This window comes from Aulostomus chinensis, chromosome 5 (assembly GCF_037954235.1).
Source record: "Aulostomus chinensis isolate RoL2024-O1b breed Wild chromosome 5, RoL_Achi_v1.0, whole genome shotgun sequence".
Classification (NCBI taxonomy): domain Eukaryota; kingdom Metazoa; phylum Chordata; class Actinopteri; order Syngnathiformes; family Aulostomidae; genus Aulostomus; species Aulostomus chinensis.
The window spans coordinates 21,132,406-21,158,616 of record NC_141324.1 but is presented as its reverse complement, the minus strand read 5'-3'; the positions used below and the strand labels follow the sequence as shown (position 1 = coordinate 21,158,616).

The 26,211-nt window shown below is 41.0% G+C and overlaps 1 protein-coding gene across 7 annotated transcripts in view; it reads left to right on the top strand.

The window, feature by feature from the left end:
* The window catches only part of LOC147261700 (sickle tail protein homolog), a 59,831-nt gene that overhangs the window by 12,432 nt on the left and 21,188 nt on the right, over positions 1-26,211 (top strand). For all 7 annotated transcript variants that reach the window (XM_086203850.1, XM_086203849.1, XM_086203846.1 and 4 more), the window contains exons 2-11: positions 8,489-8,805; positions 15,429-15,618; positions 16,017-16,215; positions 16,488-16,581; positions 23,434-23,716; positions 24,210-24,486; positions 24,643-24,960; positions 25,259-25,363; positions 25,597-25,622; positions 26,045-26,208. In XM_086203850.1, coding sequence (XP_086059976.1) covers positions 8,489-8,805; positions 15,429-15,618; positions 16,017-16,215; positions 16,488-16,581; positions 23,434-23,716; positions 24,210-24,486; positions 24,643-24,960; positions 25,259-25,363; positions 25,597-25,622; positions 26,045-26,208 — 1,973 coding nt within the window. The remainder of the gene's footprint in view (positions 1-8,488; positions 8,806-15,428; positions 15,619-16,016; positions 16,216-16,487; positions 16,582-23,433; positions 23,717-24,209; positions 24,487-24,642; positions 24,961-25,258; positions 25,364-25,596; positions 25,623-26,044; positions 26,209-26,211) is intronic.

Genomic DNA, 26,211 nt, shown 5'->3' with positions numbered 1-26,211 from the left:
CGTGTTGATATGCTCATAAACCGAGCCCAAGTCCCAGCAAAAAGTTAACAAAACCATGCTCATGCTATTTGAAATCGGTGCCCACGGATTTGTAGTTTAAATCCTGCACACAGATCATGAATCTAAGAGCGTGATGTGGGTTAGGGTTACAAATCCGGAGGCATGGGTTTCAAAATCAAGGGCGTGGATTATCAATCCGCGGGCTTGGATTTTGAGTTGCAAAGAACAGTTTATGAAGTGTGCAGTGTGCATTTGTAAAATGAGATTATAGATTTAGAGGTCATGTAGAGTTTACAGTTTTGACTTGCAACTGCTTGTTTGTCTGTCTGTCAGCAGCATTACACTAAAATCATCTTGCCAGTTTTTACTAAACCTGTTAGAGGGGAGGAATGTGGTCCAAGGAAAATGTCACATTTAAGGGCAGATTCATTGAACACAGGAAAAAAAAACAAACAAACCTTCATCCTTCTTTCGAATGTCTTTAGTCATTAATGTCATACCAAAAAGGTGTATTCTGCCTTTTACATGTTTTGAGCTCAAGAAGACACTGGCAACCGTATATTTAGCCAGAAAGTCAATGCACCCTTCACTACCAACTAAAAAACAAAACTGCTCGAATCCAGACTAATCCCTGACTTCCATGACATGTCTTCTTTATACATCCATATGCCCAGTAATCCACACTCTCTGATTTGAGCTACAAACAAACGATAACCCCTCTGGTGTAGCACCTCCATGTATTTTTGTTGTTCTGTTTTTTTGTTTTTTACTGAAACCTCAAACACCTATCAGGCCTGGAAAAAAAGATTGAAAAAACTAAGCTGATATACAATAAGATATATGACGTTATTAAAAGAGGCTCTATATTACAAGTGTGTCAAATATCTTGGGCAATTTGGTGTGCTTGTTACATAAGAACAGACCGAAACGGTACTCTTGACATGATTTTGTCCTATCCTCTTGACTTCCAACAGACTGGGCATGGGAAGTTCATGCTGCATCCCACTTGTCTAAAACATCTGATTCGGTCTTAACAAATGCAAAAAGAATATACATGTATATTTTTACATAAAGTGAAATTCAATAGACAACAGCAAAATCAACCCACTCAGTGTCCCAGAAGTAAAACCCACATAGCACAGGTGAAGATACTGTAGCTCTTCGTGGAAAAACAAAGGAGGCTTTGATGAATTAACTCATGATTTTAAAAAAAAACAACAACATTACCTAGAAGGTTCAAATGGGAAAGAAGTTCAAGCCGACGGGTGAAATAGCCAGTAAACAGTTCAACCTGTGCTCTTTGAACTAGTTAGTGTTAAACTAAACCTGCATCTGGAAGCAAATCTGACCACAAGAAGTGTCAGGACCCCCTGCGCCCACCCCTCCCTTCCTCCTGCACTGACGGGCCCCCACATAGACCTTCTGTGGCGCCAACAGGGGCTGATGGAAGGACTTTTTTTTTCTCTGCTGCAAAGCTTCAATTTAGTACACTCTTGCTCGGTGATGAAATGTAGATGTACATGTAGGCTAGAACGGTAAAGAGGGATTTTATTGCCTCCAGGCGTGGTATGAGAAGAGTATATTTCAAGGATTATTATGGACGACTGCTCACATTCTCTCCATTTCAGCGGCTCATCCTGGATTTTCAGTGTGGATTTAATGGACTTGTTTTAAACTCAGTGGAAGGGTGTGGAGAGGAAATGGAAGATATGCTTGAATTTGGGAAGCTTGGGGAAACCGCTTTGCGATACATCTGAGGTAACACAGAGATATAAGACCGTCTAGTCCACAGATAAAAAGACACTGATTTGGCTAAAAAATAAACTGGAATAAGGAGGTTCAAAGAAGTGCAATAAATACAATTTTCTAAAAGTATTTGACAGATTTGTTCAAACATTCTCAAGTTCCATTCATGCTTCTGTTGCCTAATTCAGGAGTAAAATGCACAAAGTGAAACATAAAAGGAAGCCTGTTATGATTGAAACTTTAATTACAGTCACTTCCATGTAATTGCATGTTTGCTGGTAAATAAAATGCAGTTTGTAGGTGACTCCCAACAGTTTGTGGTAATCACCGTTTTACTGGCATGTTGCTGCGGTCCAACACTGACAGGGAGGACTTACAGGAAGTCTGGAAAAAGTGAGACAGTTCAGCTTCCTCAGGAACACACACACACACACACACACACACACACACACGTTCCCTGTTTGAACTTTTCACTTGAAGTGCCCTGAACAGTGAGTTCAATCACTGCAGCTCGTGTTGGATCGTGACTGAACCTGAACACACTCGACTGGAGTTGTAATTAAGAGCAGTTATGAAACTTGGGCTTCAAATACCTTATAGATAACGTTCAGCATTGGGTTAATCTGCAGCTTTGGTGTCCTTCTAAAACTTAAAGTTACATTATGTTTGCATGTGTCAGAGAATATTCTCAGTCATCCAGGTCACAGCGACTCTTTGTGTCCCAGTTACACGCTTTTTCAGTCCTCAGAATGAAAGTGAAAGTGATTTTCAAGGAGTAACAAATTTTCCCTATTTATCAGTATTGTCGTTTGTCTACAATATTATGAATTTATCATACATCTTTTTAAGGATGTTGTCTCAAAATGATTCATTCCTCAGAAATCTCTATTTCAGTCGTACTTGTCTACTCCAAACTTACCAGTTTTATTCCCATCCACTATTTGGGTTTTTGACTTCTTCCATGTATCCTGATGAACGTTTTATTCATAAAAATTGTAAGAACATTTTTAGGACTGTTTAAATTGAAAATATTAACAGATTTATGAAGTTATTTTCATTACTACTATCATTATCATTCTATTCACACATCTCTTACTGATAGAATCAGCATATCTATGGCCGACATCATTATGGTTTGTTACCTTAAAAGCTGGAGACTCATCTGTGGAAAGAGGCTGCAAGTCCCTGATACTCTTTTATTTCTCCTGCTCCGGAGTAACTTGGGGGTAAGGACGGAAAATAAAACAATGGCTGAAAGATGCTAAAACCCCTCATAGATTTGTGATGAACCGCAGAAGTGGTGACATCTTCCACATCGTTTACTTCTCTTTTACTATCATGCACGCACAGTTGTTTTGTGCCTGAGCGCGAATTTTAAGTATCTGAGTCATGCCAGCACTAAGAGAAATTATAAGACCTAATTTTACAGTGTTGTGACTAAACCACTAAACTGAGTGCAGCTTAAGTCTCATTAAAAGCAAAGTCTGGCTATATGAAGAGAAACGTTGTCATCCTGAATTTCCGCACGAGGTTGGGTTGCACTGGTGGATTAAGTTTAAATTCTTATAGCTTATGTTTTGGATTGAGGGGAATGTGGGAAGGTTTCACAAAGGAAACGGCTGTGTAAAAAATATAATGAATCACAACTTAAAATGGAAATTGGAATATGTCAGTGCTAAGCAAGAAATATGGTTACAGGAATATGCTTGCTGAGTTTTGATGCAGGACCCCAAACTGGCCTGCATATTCCTCTCACTCTGATCAAACACTTCCAGCCGTATGTGTCCATAATCCAAATCAGAGGATATTCCAGCAAGCAGTGCTAAATAAGATTTGTAATTTCTTTTGTGAAAGGATTCATACGATGGGAAACTTTGGAGTCACTGTTATATTTATCTGCTGTGAGTTTACTGGTGCGGTCCCCGAGTGCAGTTGTGTCACCGCAAGAAGCTCTTGAGTATGTTTGCTTGCATGGTCTCATTATCATTTTCAACAGGTGCGCTGGTTAGTCCAAAACACAGCAGGTGAGGTTCACCAGTATAAAGTGTTGAGTGTAAAAACTTAATAACACTTTTCAAACTTCCATTTTGTTTTGAATATTTTTGCTCATTTTCTTCACATTTAAGCCACTTTACGTTTCCAGTTCACTATTGTGCCACTGAAATCCAGCCACCTTGCTCTCTTCCTCTTCCTGCCTGCCTTTTACGCCGTTGCTCTGGACTGACTTTAGATTAAAAATCATGAACCGGTGGACAAATGTTTGACGAGATCAAGAACATTTAATGCTGCCTTTGTTTTGAATGATGACTAAAACAACAACTTGAGCATGGAACCTTGTTGTCTGTCCAGCTGGTTTGAATCCTGCAGGCCACCAGTTCTCTAGTCTCAATAGTACGAGTAAACACTCTTTTTTCCAGTGGTAGTTCAGGCACAGGACAAAGTAAATCCTCCAAAATATTCACATTCGCCTCTGATACTGAAAAAGAGAAATATTGAATGTGAAAATAGCAACTCTAACACCGAAATTGTTAAGTTTCATTTCCGAAATGTGTTTGCACTGACAGTGAATCAAAACATGAGTGCTAGCAATCAGTCATTCAGGGAAAGTACAAAATGGCTATTTTGGATATGAGACAACACTGCTCTGTAAAAATGAATGTACCAGAAACCAAGTATTGTGTAAAAAATCACTCAGTGCAATGACAGAAGTATCTGAAACAATGATATTTAATCTTATGCTCAGTCTAGTTGCAATTCCAGCCAGCACATAAAGACAACTACCTTCTCTTGATCGCTAAACTCTGAATAGGCACCCTGTGCATACATGCACCATGGGAAAAAAAAAACCTTCCAGCTACGTTAAAAAGTAATCCTCCAGTCAACCGGTCAGCAAGTGTCCTCATTACAGACAGCAAAGCTGCAGGACAGCTCCAAATGTCAGGCCAACAAAGCAGTGTGTGGTAGCGTGAGACAGGAGCCCGTGTAGGCTCATATATCCATGCACTCCAAGAAAAAAAATCAAAATGTTAAATTGTAAAGTAACAATTTTACGATTAAAAAAAAAAAAAAAACTACTATCGGATAAATGTTTGAAATGGCTGTTAATCTGATTTTCTAGTCCAAAAACAATCCATTCCACAAACAGAGTGACTTCTCTGCGGACCCCCCTGACTACTGATGCATGTGTCGACCCAGAAGCCTGGGGATTGGGGAAGCTTACAAGAAATACCACGGGGTCGGGGAGTTCAGGTAAAAGAACTGACAAAGCAGCGTTCCGAATAAGTTATAAATAAATTACGAGAACATTGCATGTGACAGGCTTTGCGTTACAGGCTGTGATTTACTAGTCCAGCTTCTCTTCCCCTGGCTTTGTCACTGTCAGACACACGCAACAGCAGGTGCAGGTCCTCCATTGCTCTGGCTCTCAATGAATGGTCGCCATCCTCTTCCAACAGATACAGATAATGTCAATATTTCAACCCAAAATACCACACAATGCAACATTTCAATGCCACAGGGTGGGTTGTCAAAATGTCAGATAACATATTCATGGTTTGCATAAAAATAAAATACCGACATTTTTGTAGGGTGAAACAGATTGATGTTCACCTAATTTGACATCTTAAAGCAATCTTCCAGAAATACAATCAGTATAATTACTCAATTCAGCAGTGTAGAAGTTATATGATGAATAAATTAAAACACTTGAGTGAAGGCGTTTTCTTCAGCCTACCAATGAGAATTATTGTATGTCATGGAGCCGACTGTGGTACTCGGTAACTCTACAGCTTCGCACAGCGCCTGCTGAAAGGAGATTAAACTAACTGCGAAGCAACTCAATCGTGCATCTCATTTATATTCTTTATTCAAGTCATTGACAGTGAGGTTTGGATCTTCACTCGTGCTGTTTCTTCACCTCCAGCATGTGTTGCCCCTGGTGTGAATACAGGGTGTTGTTTTTTTCAAGTGTACTGTATGTGTGGTGTGTATGTCAGAACCGGAAGGTCTAAAACCCAACGCTCAACAGACTGGAATGACAGATGGAAGAAAAGGCAAACAGCGAGATAGAGATAGAAAGAATGCATGGATGTGAAATACAACTGAAAAAGCGCAGAACAGAAAGCAGACAAGGAACTGAAACACACACTTCAGCATTAAAGTAAAGCAAACAAAGACACAAGAATCAGATTCGGACCAGCTGACCCATTCTGGCATCCTCAAGTTGACGCATCCAACACAGTTTGTAGAATTACAGAGCAGAGGAGGAGAAACACTTTCAGTCTACCCACATTTACAGAGACTGGCCTACATTAGACCTGCTGCTGTTGCATTTTAGCCTGCTGATGGAAATAATGAAAGAACTTGAACGGTGGTTTAGTTTTCCTGAGGGGAGCTGGATAGTGCCGGGCTGACAGCGTCGAGGAGGCTTCTCTGATGAGAACACGGTCAGATTTATGACCTTCAGAGGTGTTGGTGTAAATCTAAGTGTCAAGCTGGTGCTTCACCCTGCTAAAACAAGCTAACCACATTGTCAGAAAGTGTTACAGCTGGTTTGTTTTTTTCTTTTGTCCAGCACTTGATGGACTGTATACATTTTCATTTAATCAGTGCTGATGCTGACATGGGCTGGAACTAAAAAGTGTAAGCTACGTCTGTAGCGCCGCCCATTTTACATTTCACGTAAGTAGTTGTGTTTTTGGGCTTGACAGCAGCCAGTGAGCAAGAGTAAACAGCAGGAATGTGCTCATACCTGGTATTGACCTGATATCGGCTCAAATCACTTGATCAGGTATCAAACATTTATATGAATTAAAAATGATGCATCAGTTCAAATTCCTATGAAAACTATCAAGGAAACATTGACCAACATGATGTGACAAGAGACAAGAGTCAGCCGTGACGTGTGGCATGTGTCAAGTGTTTGAGATGCCGGGCGAAGCACACTTCAAACATAGAAATGAATGATTGACTGTTCATTCATCTTAGAGAGGGAAAAAAATACTGTATCAGATTGAGATCGGCACCATCAGACATGAAAAAGCATTACTGAGCAATCAATAGCGAACAGTTCATGAACTCTTTCATCGTGGAAGAGCACATGCTACGCTGCTAGCACATCCACAATCATGCTCTTGTCAAATATAAATACAGTGTGAAAGAAACAGAGTTAATTTATCCTATTTCATTGTTGTTACTCGTGAGATGTCATTTACACTGAGCCAACAGCTGAGATGTGAGCGCCGCCTCAACCCCTGCACTGGCCCAGCCACCACCGTGAGTCACAGCTCTGGAGCCACCCTCAGCGACCGTCCTTCTCATGATTACAGCTTTTGCGTTTAGCCAGCTAGTACCTGGGTCATTATTATACCTAAGGATTACTGTGCTTTATGAAAAGACATTGTTCATTCTTTTACTTCAAATGATAAGGTGCTACGATGTTATCAGTCAGTGCAGTTAAGGGGTCCAGAGAAGTCTGCAGTACAGCATTTTCAGAATGCTAAAGTAATCCCTCATGCACAATATAACGTGAAACCCAACAAATCAGTGGATTGCCAGAAGAGAGATGTTGTTTGGACCTTATTAGATCATTCGTTCGCACTGTTAATCTCACAGTCAAAATAGCTCTCCGGCAGCATGTGTGCCGGTGTGTGTAATACGTACTGTCTGAAGCTGAATAGATGGTGTGATGCTTTTTATTTTTAGCTTTCCTGAATCTGTTTTTCTCATCATCTGCAGAGCTGCATATTGTTCCTCTATTATTCCAGGATTTACCCACATAAACAACAGGGAAACTCCCCTGTGGATCCAAGTAGACTTATATATGACACACACACACACACACACACACACACACACACACACACACACACACGCACGCACACACGCACGCACGCACAGCGGTTTGGGACACTTAATTCTCGTTCTGGGATTTTTCTCCTTTTCTTTTTGTTTCATTTCAACTTCTATAATGCAGCTTTCACATTCATAAATGCTGCATGCTACCAGACTAGGCAAATCTAGTCCTAGTCCTGGTCCTAGTCCTAGTCCTATCCCGAAGTGTGTAATGGATTTGGTAAAAAGAGAGAGATAAAGAGAGTCGATTCAGTTTACCGGTTGCGTCTTCTCTCCCCATGTGACAAACAATCTGGAGCAGCACCAGTTATTGCTAGTTAGTTCGGGTTAAGTGCTAAAACAAGACTGGTTTATCACAGTTTGAGCCTGCCGGGCCAAGATTCACATGCAGGTGATAGACGACAAAAACACCACATCACCACTGACACACCTGAACCCCATCAGCCATTAAGAGAGCTTCAGCCGAGCACACATGGACTTCCTGGTGACATACATTTGACCAAATATAGTTTAACCACACCCTTTTTAAAAAATCTCTCAATGAAAACCAGTCCAGAGGGCATATTAAGAAAACTGAAACAAGACACAAGGAATGACAGCCACACTGACATGTCAAGCACTTTCATCGCTCAGATAATTCTTCTTTAAGAGTATTGATTCAAGGCCTCTTGTAAATCTTGACCTGCCTGATTGTAACTGTGTAAAATTCAGTGTGTGTAATCTTTTCCTCATTTCCTAAGACTTTTACTTTTAATGGAAATGACATATTTTACTGTAAAGTACTGAATCCCAGTGGTGTCACTCAATGAGATAAATCATACAGATTCTTTATAAATTGAATTAATAATATAGTTTGTTTTTCTTTTACTCCATACTCCCTCTCATGCAGACCAAGGGCATTCCCTGCCCAGATTCTCCTCCTCCTCTGCTGTGGAGAGCAGCGCTGAGCGTCAGCTGCAGAGGAAACAACACAGTAACAACAGCCTGCTCTGCAACCCTGACCTCAACTCCTACGGTGCGGCTCCTCGCTCTCCCAGCACCTTACCCCGAAGCTATGCTGCTGTTAGGGACAGCGAGTTGGACAGCCTGATAATGCAGCACTCTGAGGTGGAAAAGAAAAAGGAGGTGTTCCTGGATCACCTGAGGCAAAAGTATCCTCACCATGCTGCCATCATCATGGGACACCACGAACGCTTGAGGGAACAGGTGAGGTTGAACTGCATGCACGTGAAACAGGATTTTGTTCATCTCTGTTGATTTTCTCTCTCTCAAAAGGTTTTATCAAGTGTACAGAAATTCAACTGTAAATACATAGACCTAAGAATTAATATATCATTTGGAGTAAAGGTTGAATTTGTGAAATTACTTAATAATACAGCTCATAAAAATATTTCCATGCAATTTCCCAAATTTAAGTTGTAGCTTTCTTTTATGAATCTGTATATCAAAATACGTACCAGGGATGTCTGACAGAGACAGCAGCCGGGGGTTTTAAACTGCTGGTTCTATGGGGTTTCTGTCATTATAAATGCCTGGAGGATCACATCATCACGTGACAAACAAAAAGACCAACTGTCAAAAAAAAAAGCAGTCAGGCACAGTCAGCTACACTTGTCTCACATCATGGAGGGACCCAGGGTATTTCAGACCCTATGACTGGTGGAATTACAATTTTCTTACTTAAATTTGTCATGAGAAAAGGGAGTAATGGATTCATTCTAATTTATTCTCATGTCAACTCCCGAATATCTCAAAAGGGGAATGTTCAACAACTAAATCATATAATTCAGCTGTTTTAGTTGGCGCCGGTAGTCCAGGTTTTAATATTGTACCTCGTGTGTAATGTAAATTAATTCACAGACAAAAACCCCATGCTATGAAATGTGTTCTAAGAGCTAAAATAATAATAATAGTTTATCATTTCCCACAGAGACACTAGATAAACGAACGCAAGTTCAGGGATTCCCTGCAATGCTTTGAAGGACCACCAGGGGGCCGCGAACCACTGGTTGAAAACGACTGATTTATACAGTCTCTGCCTGTATGGTAAAGCCAAACTTCCATTGTGTCATTTCGAATAAGTGGGTAAAGTAGTGGGGCACTGCTTGCTTGTATTACGATAATGATGTGTGTGTGTGTGTGTGTGTGTGTGTGTGTGTGCGTGTGTGTGTGTCGGCTGGAGATGTTCAGATGATATTTGAGTAGTGCCATAAATTTAAAATGTTGCACTGTTGTGCTAGTCAGACTGGTACAGCCAGCATGATTTGCTGAGGTGGAGTTTTGTTGTAACAGTTCACCAACAGACGCACGGACAGACGGAGAGGTGGGATTAGCCAGCGCACCTGAGTCAGACGCAGACACAAAAAAATTAAAGTTTTAACCGTTACAAAGGGAGACAAACTCCACTTAACTGGCGTTAGATTTAACAGCTTCACCGACAACTCCCTAACTCGCCTTTCAGGTAAGCTCGTTGAACCTGTTTGAATATTCAAACCCTTTATTTACCCAGAGATGAAGTTATTTATCTGCCTGAGATATAACTAGCTACGACAAGATAGTAACCAACTAAGTTTAAACTAGTTGTAACCCACTGACACAGTGAGCTATTGTCAAGCCCTTATTTGCGTTTACATAGTGGAACGAAAGAGCTGCTGTATCAACTCATCATCCAGCAGGTTGTTTGTGTTCAGCTGCGTCACGCACCTCTCCACGAGACATATGTAGCGCCGAACTCCATTTAAAATAAAGTACATTTTCCGTTTGTATCGTAACGTGTAGCATAAAAAAGTAGATAAACGAACTCAAACAAAACGATAGCCTGCGCTCCTTCGTTCGGCGCCGGTCAAAACTGAGTTTTTGAAATATTTTAAGTCTGTCAGACGTAGAAATGCTAGTGACGTCACTGCTGCGCCTGTGTTTATTCCGGTTTGACGCTGAGACATGATCTATCCTCAGTTATGAAATACATTTACATGTGTCATGACTAGAACGAAGTCAGGCAATTGAAATCTGAAAACAACTTCACAAGTCTTACATTCTCTTACTTTATTGTTTTTTAAAATAACATATAACACGACAATAATAACTCCAGAAATAAAACCCAACATCCTCTTACACACTTTGTTGAAATTTAAAAAGCAATATAACATGTTGCAACAAACCAAAAAGTTTCCGCTTGAAACAAGAGTGTGTAATTTTAAGACAATGCAAATGCATTTACAATTGTTTCCTCTTTCTATTTCCGCAGGCATTTCCCTGAGGATAAGAAATGTCAGCAGTTCAAAAAAATTAGAGAATCCAGATGATAACTAGATAACTACATGTATAGTTTAAAAGATTACAATATCAGTAAAGTTTAATCACAGACACCTTAGCATAACGTTTCTGTCAGTGTTATGAAATACGGATAACTGACTGTACAGATTGACGTTTGTGGGAAAAACTACATTTTAGCTGAATCCTAAAGCTTATGTTAAGTGAATGAAAGGTGTTCGTGTTGCCATCTTGATCTTTTCTTTTGTTTCCGTTTCTTCTGCTTCTGCTTCCTTGTTCATAACCTAAACATATTTAGACTATCTGACTGTTGGTGTTGTGGATGTTGTTGTTTTTTTTGTGGTTTATGTTGTCATAAGATGCATCAAATGATCCCTCTGAAATGTCCAGATGTTTGCAGCAGCACTACTATTACTACTACTACTACTTCTACTGCTACTGCTTCGACTATGACAACTCATGTGCAGCCAATGCGCACGATCAAATATAACTTCTTATGTCTTCAATCAGACAGGTATTTACAGAATTTAAGAGCAGAGAAGACTGAATTTTAAAAAATTAATTGAAATTGCATTCTAGTAGACTGTAATATCGTCAAAAATTTACTTAAAGAATCACACCAATATCATCAAATCCTTCACCTTTCAGACACTTCACATTGAATTAAAAAAAAATAGGGACAAAATGTTGGTTTGTCTTTCCGATAGACTGATGGTGACACTCAGAAATCCTTGTTTTGGACTTAGGAGAAGAGAACCAGATCTTGAATCTGACCAAAGAGTCCATGCAGCTGTCCGTGACAGATTTATGTTGAATGTATCCGTTGGTTGTGCTTGAAAAGAAAAAAAAAAAAAAAGAAAATTCAGTTTTGAATACCCCTACTTGGATGCAAATACTGGTGTGACAATTGTTATGTGTTACGTATCCAGCCGTTTGTTTTGTGACTTTAATCTCTTCTTTTTTTTCCTGTCTTTGTTCAGTGTTCACTTGGCACTGTGGTACTGAAACTGGGCTCAGATCAGCTGTAGACTTTAGACTTTAGTGCTCCTGGCAGTCTCTGTTGTTCTAGCTCAGCTAGTCTACCAGTCCTGCCAACTCTCAACAGGAAGGTCCGGGCAGAAATAGTTAGATGTCCCTTGCTGCTGTGCTCACGGTGCTTTCGGTTGAAAAATAATGCAACTGTGGAACAATTTAAAAACAAGAGGGTAGTAATTTCCTTTTATTGTGTTTTATATGAATAATAACTATTATATGCCGACGGTCATACGTACTTGACAACGTAGTGAGAAAAACAGGCTGTCGGCACTGCCAGCTCTGGTTTACGGTTCTTTTGACAATGTTGGATTCACTGTTTCAAATAAACCCCAATCCTGTACAACTCCTTCTCACAAGATGGCTCAAGGAAGGAGTCGTGCGTCAGATGCAAGCGTTCTTCATTCCTAACATCACACTCACACCATTCCTTCATCCCGGCATACTCAAAATGATAGTTACATCATGCACTGCGTGCTCACTCTTTTTTTTTTTTTTTTTTTAGTTAGTTTGGGAGACTTGTGACCCATCTAGGGTGAACCCAGCTTCTCACCCAATGTCAGCTGGGATAGGCTCCAGGCCCCCAGCCCCCGCGACCCTTAACGAGTAGGCCGTATAGAAAATGGATGGATGGATGGTTTGGAAGATTCATTTAGCTGACCAGTGACAAAATGGCCTTAATTTATGATATCTGAGAAATGAACATGTTTAAAAATATTAAATTTTTCAGAATATTTTAACTTAAATGAGCACATTGTGCTTTTTGTTGTTGTTGATATGCACTCGATGTTTTACTTTGGACATAACTGACGTACTGTACAGTCAGATGTGAAAAATTACAATGTCAAAAATCATCATATGAAGATTCTCATTTTTAAAAAGAGAGTATTCTTCTGATACCCAGGTTATCGTTTTGACAAGTGCTTTTAATGTACTATTTATTTATTTATCCATTTATTTATTTGAACCTTTTCTGTGGAAACTAAACAGTCAAATTCATGAAGACATACATTGGTCTTCACTATTATTGAAAGCAAGGTCAGCGTTGACGGAGAGGGCTGGCAGTCGCAGAGCAGCACGTCTGGCGTTGTGGCGACCACAGGAATGTGAGCCACAGTAGTTCAGGTAGGTCATGTGACCTGGGCGTAACAAAAACTACACTGCATATAGACAGTACGCTCCAGCCAGTTCTCTTCCCTCCATCAAATGAGCACTTTCTCTCTCTCTCTCTCTCTCTCTCTCTCTCTCTCTCTCATTCTGTTGATTTGATGGCGTGTTATTTGTTCACTGTAGTACACACCTTCCTACTGTACACAGTCACACAGTCTGCAAATCTTTGCTGATGTTCTTGACTCACTGAAACACCATTATGTGTTTCATGCAGGTGTTTTTACACCTGTCCTTTATATTTAGATATGTTTCGGGGGCACCTGTACTACTATAGAGTCTCAGGAAATGTTAACTATATACATATATATATATATATATATATATATATACATATATATATATATATATATATATATATCCCCCCCCCCCCCCATGTTCCTCAACATAAAGCCACCTCAGAGCAGCACATACAACTTTTGTGAACTTCAGTTTGTGTGTATTTTGCTGTTTCAATGAACCTTTTCCATTGCAATACTTCAAATATGCTGGTGGTAGTAGAAATACTGCTTACCAATAGCTGTCACTTAGCTGTGAGTCACATTTGGTGACTGTAGCAGGTCCATGTGACAGCACTAAAGACCATCATCAGTCCTCTCTCCAGATTACATTTTTGGGGGGTGAGTTAATCTTTTCATGTTCTCTAGGACTATGATTAACAGCTCTTAAACTGTACATTGTCTTTTTGAGGTAGGAACAAACTCTGTGACTAAAACACTCCAGACGTGAAGTGTGTATGTGTTATAGTTTTGGATTCAGGCAGAGTAGGATTGTTGTGTGCTTGCTATACACCGCTAGGATGGTTCCTGTTACACTCCTGAGGTGTCAAATGGTTTTCCAGAAGGGCTTTGGTACCAACCGAAAGTTCTTTGTGAATTCTCTGCACTTTTCCCCAGTCACAGCTGAGGTGGTCCCAGTAGGCCTCCTGCTTCAGTTTGATGGATCTTTTGACCACCGATCTCCACCGGGAGGTTTGAGACTTCGCACCCCTTGAGACGCATAGAACCCTGAGTCCACAGCTCTGGTGTAATGTGATCGAGAGCAGTCAGACAGTGGATTACCCTGTCATTACATAGCAGTTACTCTGTGTGTGTGTGTGTGTGTGTGTGTGTGTGTGTGCGCGCGCGTGCGTGTGCGTGCGTGCGCAAATGTCAGCTTACAAACATCATCTCAGTGGCTGCATAAGTGAGAGCGTCTGCATACAGGACCACATCACATTGCAGCTCTACCAAGAGGAAATCCACATCAGAACCTTCACTTCAGATCCCATCATATATTTACACACAAACACACACACTGAGTTAGCGCCTCTATATTTGTAAGGACCTTTATTGACATAGTGCCTCACAACAAATCCTTAACCCTTGTAACTAGGCTGACATGGCTAAACCACATGCTTCATATTAACAAACAGCATTTTTGATTTGCTGACAAAAATGTGTGATTCATATGAAATTATTTTTAGTCACAAATTTATTTTGCACATTTTTTTTATTTTACTGTATAGTCTATAGTTTCTGAAATCAATTTTTTGATTGCAACTCTGTATGCTGTTTCAGTGCAAAGTAACTTTCAGTCACTGCAGTACAAGATACTAACCCGCCCGTTAGGGTTATGGGTACAGTCTTTAGCTAAAGGACACTTGGAGATTATCTCTTGGGTGGGATTGAACCAGTTCTCTTACTGATGACTGGGTCACCAACTCAACTGCCTGAACAACCATCCCATCTTTGCATTTGCTCCATTAGAAAAGTTAAAGGGACATAGATGCACATGGAGTCTTGAGCTCAAAGCCACAGCACAAAACTGCTGCATGCTGTCAGGATCATGTGTGTAATTGGACATGGCAGCTGTCTCCCTCCTTGATGTAGAAATGTAGTGGCAGGTAGTGAAGCTGGGTGGATGGTGTTGTGCTGCTGGTAGCCACTGTGAGACCCTATGTGCATGAATGCAGAGTGTAACCCTCAGTCGTAAATGTCCCATGTAGAGAGGAACGCTTTGCTGTGTAAGTTTGAAGCTGTCAGAGTGTTGGTGCTCAGGGAGGTGGACACAAATGCAGAGATCAGCAGAGGCAGGCACAACTGATGAATTAATATTTATTAAAGCACAAGAAACTAAAACTAAACTCACTAAACTAAACAGAAAAACTTTTCAGAAGTGAGGTGCTGAGGAAACAGCCAGGAGAAAGCAGGAAAGACGGTAAACTGGATGTTATAGACGCGCCACTTCTGTGATAGAAGGGAGGATGCTGCTTGCTCCATGTTTGTTGGTTCACATCCCAATACCACCAGCGTCTCTCAGGATTAGTAACCAATTTAATCCATTCTCCACCTTTTGCTTTTGCTCCTCCAATCTAGGGGAGGAGCCCCTGGCCCTACGAAGGAGCCCACTCGATGCCGGGCCCCCCAGAGCAGCAGAACCCTTGTCCTGTAGAGATGTCTGATGGAGAGATGTTGTCCCTCACAGTCCCCTTCAACAGGGGCTGTAAAACCAGAGCAAGTTTACCTGTAGGCCGGTCCAGTGGTCAAACAAGAGAGAAGTCCCTTGGTAGGTAGAAACACACACATACACTCACACTCACTCATTGGGTCACTGATACTTATGAGACTAATTTTTGCTGCTTCACTGAAATTTGGAGTTTGAATGATAGATTTTTTTTTAAAACTCATGAAGCAATTCTGTCAGTGCCATGAAGGGCACCAAAGTTCAGTGGCCTGGCCCTCTTTCCCACCACTGTGCTAATAGAAATGGACAATATTGGTGCATTTTAGAGATTAACCAAACATCCCATACTGGAACATCAGATGAAACATCAGGTCACTTTGGCTGTGAAAATTTTTGACGAATAAAGAATAAACAAAGCACAGAAACAACATCATTTCGTCAACCAACCGTAATGGAGGGTCTATGTGACAGTCTCAGCTCTCCCCGTGTGTCCTGTCCAGGTGTGCTGTTCCTGCAGTATGGAGATGAGACAAAGCAGATTCGGATGCCGGCAGAGATCAGCAGTCAGGACACCCTTCGGGCTCTGTTTGTCACCACCTTTCCCCAGCAGCTCACCATGAAGATGTTGCAGTCTCCTAACATGGCCATCTACATCAAAGACACCAACCGCAATGTTTACTATGACTTGGAGGACATCAGGTAAGTCTAACATTTGCTTGCTCGTAATAAAACAGGCAAGCCTCCATAAGATGATAGCTCAGTGATGCCTTACATGAGCATTAATGCTGTTATTCTGTATATGATGAAGCGGCGCAGACATTTTGTGTATTTGTCTGACAAAATTAGCTATAATATTGTAACTGCTACACGACTGCAGACTGTGCTGACTAGACCCTACTCACGCAACTTTACACACACACACGCACACACATACATGAATCTGTCACTGTGTGTGTTCTGTTTCCCTCTAGAAACATCACATCCCACTCCTTTCTGAAGGTTTATCATAAAGACCCGTCACACGTGTTCAATCGCCACTCCAGGCCCGCCAACACGGACGGAAGGGTGAGTCAGCCTAAAATCTCCTCCTCTCCAGCATCTTTATTTTTCAGCCTTGACTTTAGTGTTGAGGGGAATGAACGGGAGCATATTAACCTCATGGAACACCAAACACAAGTCAAATTTATTCTGACTATGTACTCCAGTACATGTGCCACATTTATTGTAGGCAGAAATGCAAGATCACAACATTTCGGTGCGAATGGGGACTGCAGTCACACCATCTATGTCAGGGGTCAGCGAAGTCAACCAGGGTCCAGATTTTTAGGATTTCCCTGTAGGAAGTACAGATGATTAGACAGTAATACTATTGTGTCTGTGTTAAGTTTTTGTTGACTTGGTCACTCAACTGCTCGTGGAGAAACTTGTACCCAGGCTTCCTTTTCATGAACCACTGGCACAGCAGGTAGAGGATAAAAGTGCACTGTGAGAAGATGCTTAGAGGCCACCTTAAGCTCTGTCTTGCTGGTAAGAGGTTCGTAAAGATGCATGCGCACATGCACATACGCACACAGGCACGCACATACACAGCCGCACTTAAGCACAGTGATCCCGGAGAGTCCCAACTCATCTCTGCAACAGTATGAACTCCCACCGATAAGAACATCAGTGACCTCTGTGCTGGTCAATAGGTTCTCTGTGTTGAATTCAGTATACTTGTTTAGTTTAACATGTTATCTGGTAGATTTTACAAATCTGAATAATTAGAAAATAGCTGGGTTTTGTCTACTTCTACTCCTAATCATGCAATCGTATTTCCTCCTTGTTAATTAATATCCTGTGTATTATGTCAAAGGCTGTTTTTCTTCTCTCACTTGGGAGTCTTCAGGATAAATCAAAGTTTCTTTTTAAGAGTTTCCACAAAAAAACATGTTTCATATTCCATAATTCAGGGAGGAATTTAATCATACAGTTCTGTATTTTTTTTGTTGTCCTACTTCTGGTCTGTAAGAACCAGATTAGAACTGAAGAAAACAGTAAAAAGAGAAAAAGAAAATTCCTGGAATTGACAAGTTTCAAGTAAATTCACTTCTTAAAGGAATACTTTGCATATATTGAGGTGGGGTTATGCAAGGTGGTCATGCATGGTACAGGTCTGAACTTGAACAGATGTGGCTCAGCAGGACTTTGATGCAGAAATCTGGGAGCAGTGGCTGCACTGCTGTGGACGGGGTCTTGGAAAATATGTGGGAATTCAAGGATGTGCTATGGTTGAAAACCAACGAGCTTAAAGGAAGGGCTGTTTTACAGTTAGTCAAGCAGCAACTGAAATAGAAAAAAGCAAAAGCCAAAAACACATGAATGAATCCCCCTGTTTATTCAATCCATATCCAAACTGTCAGAATCAAAATCCTGGATCTTAATCTGCAATCCAAAATTACTGCACATCATTACTCATGTCAGCAAATTCTGCCCTACAAGTTACTCTTAGGTTAGTATGAAATCAATGCATGTTCCTATTGCATGTGTATTTTTTTTTGTATAACATGATTTAAATGCTCACTTCATCTGAACTTACTCGCAGAGGCTGTTCCAATTTCCCGTAAAGCGCATGAACTCCTTTTTTCTGAAACAGGAGTGAGCATTTCACCACTTTCAACCATTTCTAATATGCAATACTTCAAAATGAGCATTAAAATATGTAAAAACTGCAAGCGAAACTTCCCTCTCTGATCACGCTTCTTTGGCTATGCTCTGACCATGACCCCCCCCCATGACTCCCCCACTGAGCAGATAGTGGGCGGCTGTCTGAGTGTGTGTGTGTAAGAGTGTTATGAGGAAAGACAGGTTCAACGAGGCCAGAGTAAACACACTGTACCCCATAAATGATGCACTTGCCTCAGGGGCGCGAAGCAACAAATATGTCATCGTGTTTTGACCCATAATTATAGAATTCCCCCAAGCTAATCCGAGTTTCAAATATGGCAGCACGTTGGAGGGATGCATCAGTCAAGAATGAAGGCCAGAGATGAGCACAGAGGCAGACCGGAGAGCGCTGGTCAGCTAGAAGAGCAGTGTGTGGAAGATTGTAAATATCATAGTTGTAACATAGTTGCAAAAAGCAACGCAAGCCTTCCAGTTTCCCAGTATTGCACTGGTTGTTAACGATACCAAGATGATTGTTTATAGATTTATTGTGTGAGTTGGTAAATCTTGGTAGATTATTCCCAGACTCTATAATCAAAAAAGTTTCTTGCACATATTTGACTGTCTGCTGCTGCAGCATCGGTGCCTCCAGCAGGGCCAGTGCTGTGGTTTTATTGAATTGAGATGCTTTGTAGATGCCAGTCTGAACAAAAATAAACTAATACAAACACACACACCAATTTATACTGTTATTTCATCAGAAAGAACAATAACCCGCAGGTAGTGGTTTGTACAGTCTTCCTTCCTTCATATGCTGAGAGCTGAGTGTCAGAGGTCATGTGAAACTGCTCAGCCTCAGTGAGTCTGGCGATGACTCTGATGAAGTCCATGCTTCATGTTCTGTAGGCTGTCCAGATAACGCCTCTGTATTTCTATCTTAATATTTAGAAAATGCTCAGTCATCACTCCGCTGCCAGTTACTTGAATTATGATAGAAGCTTCATTATTTGTCAGGGAGGGGGTCTGATTCTGTCAGACTGTGGGATAAACACTGAGCTGCTCCACTGCTCCCTCTGTGCTGACAGACCTCTTGTATTTTCCTTCAGTTCAATGTTCTTCTCTTTATCTGTTTCTATCAGACATATTACAGTCCAGTTTATATCACTGAATGTTATTTCCCTCACATGGATATTGTAATAATGGGTATTCCTTTACTGTTGTAAGTTTATTATAATAGTATTATCCATCCATTTTCTATACTGCTTATCTGTTAAAGCTGGGGGGGCTGGAGCCTATCCCAGCTGACACTGGTTGAGAGTCAGGGTTCACCCTGGACGGGTCGCCAGTCCATCACAGGGCCATCAGGAGCAATTAGGGGCTCAGTATTTTGCTCTAGGATACTTGGACATGGTCACGGGGGAAGTGAGGATCGAACCAGCAACCCTGCGGTCACTAGACGGCCACTCTACCTCTGAGCCATGCCTCCCCATAATTGTATTATTCATTCCAAATTTAAAGAAATAAATCTGCATTTCAAGTCTTTGTCAGGGTAGAAACAAGTCATTTGATTAGCTCTTTACTAAAGACAAGCAGCAGAAGATGAGAGATAATTTCGGGCTTGTAATTAAAAAAGAAGCAACAAGTTGCTTTTTATTTACATTTGTGTTTGAAGGGTTTGAAGATCAAAAATCATTTTCCTTTTTCGAAGTTTACTGTGGGTATGAGTGAGTGTGTGAGTGTGTAGCTTTAGGTAGAGCTTTTGTTGTTGCTGAACTTGTGCGGAGGCTACTGTTAGTGTGCTGAAGGAGCGGAAAGCCAGTCAGAGCTGAGTCAGAGTTAGAGGCAGAATTGGTTGTTATTGGGAATCTGTGCCAACTCAGTTTGCACTCCAACAGTTATTTGATTGACAACTCGCTCTCCTTGTGTAACTGGTCTGGATGTAAAACTGCAGGCGTTTTTTTGTTTTGTTTTTTCATGTTGGATTTTCACTCTTTTGGCAGTTTATGTGTTGTGACATGCCGGCTCTGGCAAGGTTTTTTTTCGAGATCAACGCCCTTCTGAAGTAATCAAATGAACTTGAATGTCACCCATGCAGTCATAACAAGCTGCTGAGCAGGTGTCACCTACATAGCTACAGGAGGATGGACTGTGTTCATGAGCAGGTAAGTCATGAACGGCAGACGATCCTTCATGCAGCTGTTGCATCCTGCAGGGTTTTGTTTGAGTCAAAATGATTTCAATGAGAATTGTCTTTCTTTCATTACAAAGGCAACATTTGTGTACAGCTGGTTATGTGTAGACCAGATGCAGTTGTAATGCATTTTAGAAAGTCCAGGAGATACAGCACTGAGTTATTATAGGGAATTGAGATTTTATTATTTGAGATGCTTTTCAATGGCTGCATAACTCTTATGTATACAAATAAGTAAAACACAGATTGTCTTTATTTCTGGAATCATTTATTTGTTATTACAAAATTCGAGCTACTGTTTAAAGGTTGTAGAAAAAGGTTTTTTCCAGTGGTCTGACAGGTGAATCACTTTTAAAATAATGTTTCTATGTAAATGATAAAAAGATAATATAAGTTGTCAATTTCCTAAAAAAAAAAAAAAAAAAAAAATTCTGTAATTAAAATTGCAAATTTACAAGAAACAAAATCTTATTCATGGATAAATAATAGACAGCGCTTGTGAGCAGCAGTGCCACACACCGTGTACTACATCTAATATGTAGTATTCCATGATCGTGTACATTATTTTTCATTTTCTTTCCAGTTTGACCGCACTGAATCCTTGGTGCAGGTGTGTGTGTGTGTGTGTGCGTGCGTGCGCGTGCGCGTGTGTGTGTGTGTTGTACTTCCTATTCACAGACATTCCCATACAAAGCCGTGTGGTATTTTCTCACCTCTTCTATTCAATAGTAATGAAGGCAGAGTCACTTTGCTGCTCACATTCTCACACGTTGACTGACATGTTTGTGCATGTGCATGTCTTTCCAACTGTTTTTCAATCCTGAGGAAAGCGTGTCTAGAAGTTCCTAATTTTTTTAATCTGCTGTGAGTATTGAATGTAAATGGACCTGGTTTCATTGCTTGTATGGGTATATAACTGGGCTTTACCTTGCGAAAGGTTGAATAAATGAAATAAGTCTTATTGTTAGACCTCAATTGAATTTTTCACTTAGTTTTGCCATAATTCGAAGATACGTGTTGTATTATGACATTTTCTTATTATCTAATTTTAACAAGATAACAACTATTCTGTTTCGTCAAGAAACTTATTTCTAAATAACATCTTAAACATCTCAAAGTATGCATTGCTCTGTTTGAGCTCTGACTGACTGGCGATAGACCCAGGACGGTAATGATGAGAGCGAAACTGTCGACTAGATGCGCATTTGAGGGCACCCTCTTTCCTCGTGTCGCATCAGCTGGGTCGGGTGCTGTTGGGGTGTTTGGGAGGTGGTGGTGGTGGTGGTGGTGGTGGGGGGGGGGGGGGGGGGGCGCTTCTCATCACATAGCATCTGTGTTTCAGTAGCTAACACCGCACGGAATAGTACCAAGTTACTGTCTAGCCAATTACAATGATGTACGCTGACATTAAGATCCACAAGGAACATTGTAAAATTAGCACAACCATGTTATATGCTTAATCAGTCATGTTGTATGGAGCATCAACTAATGACAATTACAACAATGTTTCTTGCTTTGATGAGAAGAAATGAACATGTAATATTTGTTATAGATCCATAGAATCATTATCTGGAAAATCAACAAAAAATGCTTAATAACAGGTAAAAAGTACCTTCGGGTTTTGTCATGGTGGAAGTACGTTGTCCTGACGCTGCAGTTAACTTGACAAGTCTGCAGAGTTCATTGGAAATCCAACATACTACATTAAAACATCTGCTTGGTTTTAATCAGGCATCTTAAAATTTTACTTTTTTTTTAGGTTTTTGAATTTTTTTTGAGAGAGAGAGAAGCTTCATAGCACACGTCTTATCAGTTAAGCTTGAAGGGAAGGGGGCAGAGCAAGTGCCGAATACAATTACACTCAATTATTCTGTGCCGTTGAGTCACATTTGTGTTGTGATGTTTGAGTGCTTGTTAACATGATTAATGGAGCGAAGTGAGGGGCAACGCAACATGAGATAAGGACAAGTAATTTGACTGTCAAGGGAAAACTTCAGAAACACCCAAAGCTAAATTGGATAAGTTTACTCTTAACTTAACAAATTCTATCAAATTAAACCTTTGTTGTGACTCTACTGATATACTTTCACGAACTACCTCTTATGAGTTAGTAGTAGTATTCCATATAAGAGGTGATGAGGGTATGCGAGTCTGCCACCACTTTATCCACATTTGGTTATTTCTCCATTTATTGATGGATGTGACCTCAGATGATCAGCAGATGCCTGTTGTGTTCACATCTCTTCTGCTTTGTTTCACTGAACGCGGCCGACGCCGAGAGATGTGAGCCGCTCGCTCGTGTGGCATTAAACCTACGGGCAACTGTCTTCCTTGAAAAGTTACTACATCTCGACTAAAAAGTTAATAAATTTGGCAGTTTTGTTCTGATTGTCTGGAGGGGTCGTAGCAGCTTCTACAGTCCAACTCCACAGTGACGTAAATGCCATAAATGCCGTTTTCTTTTAAACTGAAAATTGCCCCACCTGGTGCAAGTAATAATAAACAACCTAAATTCAACCAACCCTCTACATGTATACACCGGCTTCTTGTTTCACCACTTTGATATTGTGATTGGAGAAACAGGCACTTATTCACAGTTCAACCTGGGTAAACAGACTTTCTACGATTTTTTACTTGAAGTTGTTAAAACTTGGACTGAAAAGTGATGCATTTATATTTTCGTGTAAATTAAGGAGTGCAAGTCCAGAATGAATATTTAACTGGGGGTTGGGTTATTTGAATTTTTTCAATTCCTCAATTTTTAACACTAATGGAAAAATCTGAATGCTGTCTAATAGTTTAACAAATGAGAACACTCGGGTAATCTGCCGTTACCAGCTGTGCTCCTGGTGCAGAGGGATTTCTTGGAGCGATAGATTCAGTCTTGCTGACCTCTGACCACTTCCTTGGGGGGAAAAAAATGTTCTGCCAATTCAAAACTGGCTTAAGTAGTCCTGGTAATTCTCATCCTGCGGCAGCAGTCTGGTTAGCCAGCAGTACTTCAAATCTCTGACATCCTCAGACTTGAGCTTTTTGTTGCTTTCTTAATATTACATCGCATCTTTATGTGACCTTGACAGATAACCAAGGAGGTGTTGTATGGGAGCCACAGTCCAGTTCACACCCTGTCATCATCCAGTCGTGGCACCGTGCACAGTCTACAAGGCTCCATGTCACCACCAATGGTTCGCTCCATGCCTTCCTCGCCCTCCAGGATGGTCTATGGTGGTGGGAGGAGCACAGTAGGGGGGTTGGGGGTAGTGGATGCAGGCAGCAACACATTACGTCTGGCAGGAGCTGGGAGATCCAGCACGCTCTGCACCAGCAGCAGTGCCATACTGGAGAGGAGAGATGTCAAGCCTGGTAAGATCAACGACGGGTCAGACTTGTTCCTTGATTGATTGAAAGTTGTTTTGGACCGCTTCATGAATGCCAGCAATGGTCAGTTCTGTTGTGATGTCATGAAGGGCCAGGAGACTGAACTCACTGTTTTGTCTCTTCCAAAGTGGGAATATATATGTACAGTTTTCATTCAAAATATCTTAAATCAGTCATATTTGAAGTACACCAAACTAATACCTCAGTTTGCTAACCAACAAGCATAAAGGGGTATTTCAGGAGTAGAATTTTAATTCTTCAGCAGTATGTCACACGACTCTACTCTTTCTACCGCAAAACACCTACAGCTTGTGAATACATAAACCATATTGATATGTCACAGTTTAATTTTGTGTTGTCATGTGGAGTTGATCAACAGTACAAATAGGTTGCTCTGTAATCACCTTTAAAATGTGTGTGTGTGTGTGTGTGTGTGTGTGTGTGTGTGTGTGTGTGTGTGTGTGTGTGTGTGTGTCAGATGAGGATGTTGGCAGCAGTAAGAGCATGGCCTTGGTTGTGCGTGGTGAAGGGGGATCCCACTACACAGACTCGTACTGCTCCTCCCTCCACGATGGAGGAGGAGGTCGCCTCAGCATTGGCCCCTCCCAGTGCAGTGCTCCCCCATCCCTAACTGCTGATATGGTGGATGCTGGGGTCCCCGGGATTCCCGGGGGGCTGCAGCAGTACCGGGCCTCTGTTAAACCCCTGATGGGCTACGGGGACAGCGTGGAGCACCAGACTCGCTCCCTCCACAGGTACTCACACTTACAAAACAAAACTATATGAACCATCAAGGTTCTGGAAAAACAGTGACACAGACACGGATCCATAATCCAGATCATCTGAAGTTCCATTTTAGAGATATCAGACATCTGTAATGTGTTATCTGGTGTTCCATCATTTTCTATCAGACAGAAAAGCAGGAAGTATGGTGAAAGCACTCTTCCTCCATTGGGGACCAAAACCCCGCCTCCATCCCCTCACAGAGTGAATGAAGTCAAGATGATTGAGGGGCAAATTATCGGAGGGGTGGGCCTGGTGTCTCCGGAGAGGATGTCACCAATTCGTCGATCTCTGCGCCGCGAAAGTAATGGTGCCACTGTGGAGATTGTAAACAGAAGCAGGGGAAGCGGCTCGTCATCATCCACCTCATCTGTGTTTGTTGACAGTCCTCTAGGACCACCTGAAAGACCGTTTCAGGGTCATGTGATAGGAACCGACATCCAAAGGTGACTAAATTTCTCTCTTTTAGCATTTCGTAGAGTTTTTTCATATTCTGCCTGAAGATGATGTACAGTTCTGCTGGAGGCTGTTATTATCTTACGTGATGATCCGTTTGTGGACATCATCCATTATTCTCCATTAGGAGAGAGGAGGCATTGAGCTTTCAGCTATGTGACTGTGTGGCAATTTTTAGGATTTATTGCAAAATGTTAATGTTTCAGAAGGATCCAACTAATATTTCTTATAGTAAAGGGAGTCAAATATACATAACTATAAATAAATCCTGCATATTGTATTTTGCAGTGAAAGAATGAAAGCCATGGAGGAGCAGATAGCCAGTCTAGCAGGGCTGGTACACCATGCTCTGTCTATAGGACCAGATATTCCAAGGGTCAAAGGTCATGTGAGGTCTGTAACATCTGCCTTCATCCCTTAAAGCACACATACACTCACAGGAACATGTTCTTTTTCTTTGTAAGCAGGACTCTTGTGAACACATACAAACTCTCCATTATTGCATACGCTGTATGTCCACTTTGTGCACAACAGTGATACAATAATCTGATATAAAGTTATAACTCATGAATGAAAATAATCTATGTAGAGTATATGTGTAAAGAACCTTTTTTTCTTTTCTGCAGTGATAATGAGGGGAGAAGCAGGCTTGGTGAGTACCTCAGTTCATGACCAGCTGAGTACTTTCTTGACAAACTTTGATATAAAATAAAAACCTCAGCATTGCAGTCTTATTATTTGGAAATAACATACTTCTTAAATAGTAGCCAGGGCCTTTATTTATTTCAGCCACAAAAATGTACCACACGTAGCGTTTTTGTGTACACAGAGCCTCAGCCGCTACACGAGGCCCAGTTTTGTTTTGTTTTTTCATTTTGTTCAATGAATGTTAATGTTTTTCCTCAATTTAATTTTCAGTACACAAAATAAAATGACTAAAAAAAGCATAGTAAATAATAGTAATCTTTTTATTATTAGTAGTATAAACATATAAACTTTGTTCAAAAACTCTTATTTCATTGGGTTTTTTTGTGTGTTTTAAAGCTTAATGAGTATTACCTCTTCAATTGACAGGTGAGCCCTCTGAGCCGCAAGATGCCATTGCTTTGATTGACAACACCAGCTCCGCCCCTTTGGCTCTCCTGGCTCCGCCTGGTGGGCTGCAGCATAGTTTGGCCTTAGCGAAGAGAAATGTTTCTGAGCTGCGACTGCAACTAAACCATCTCAGACGCTTACAGGTA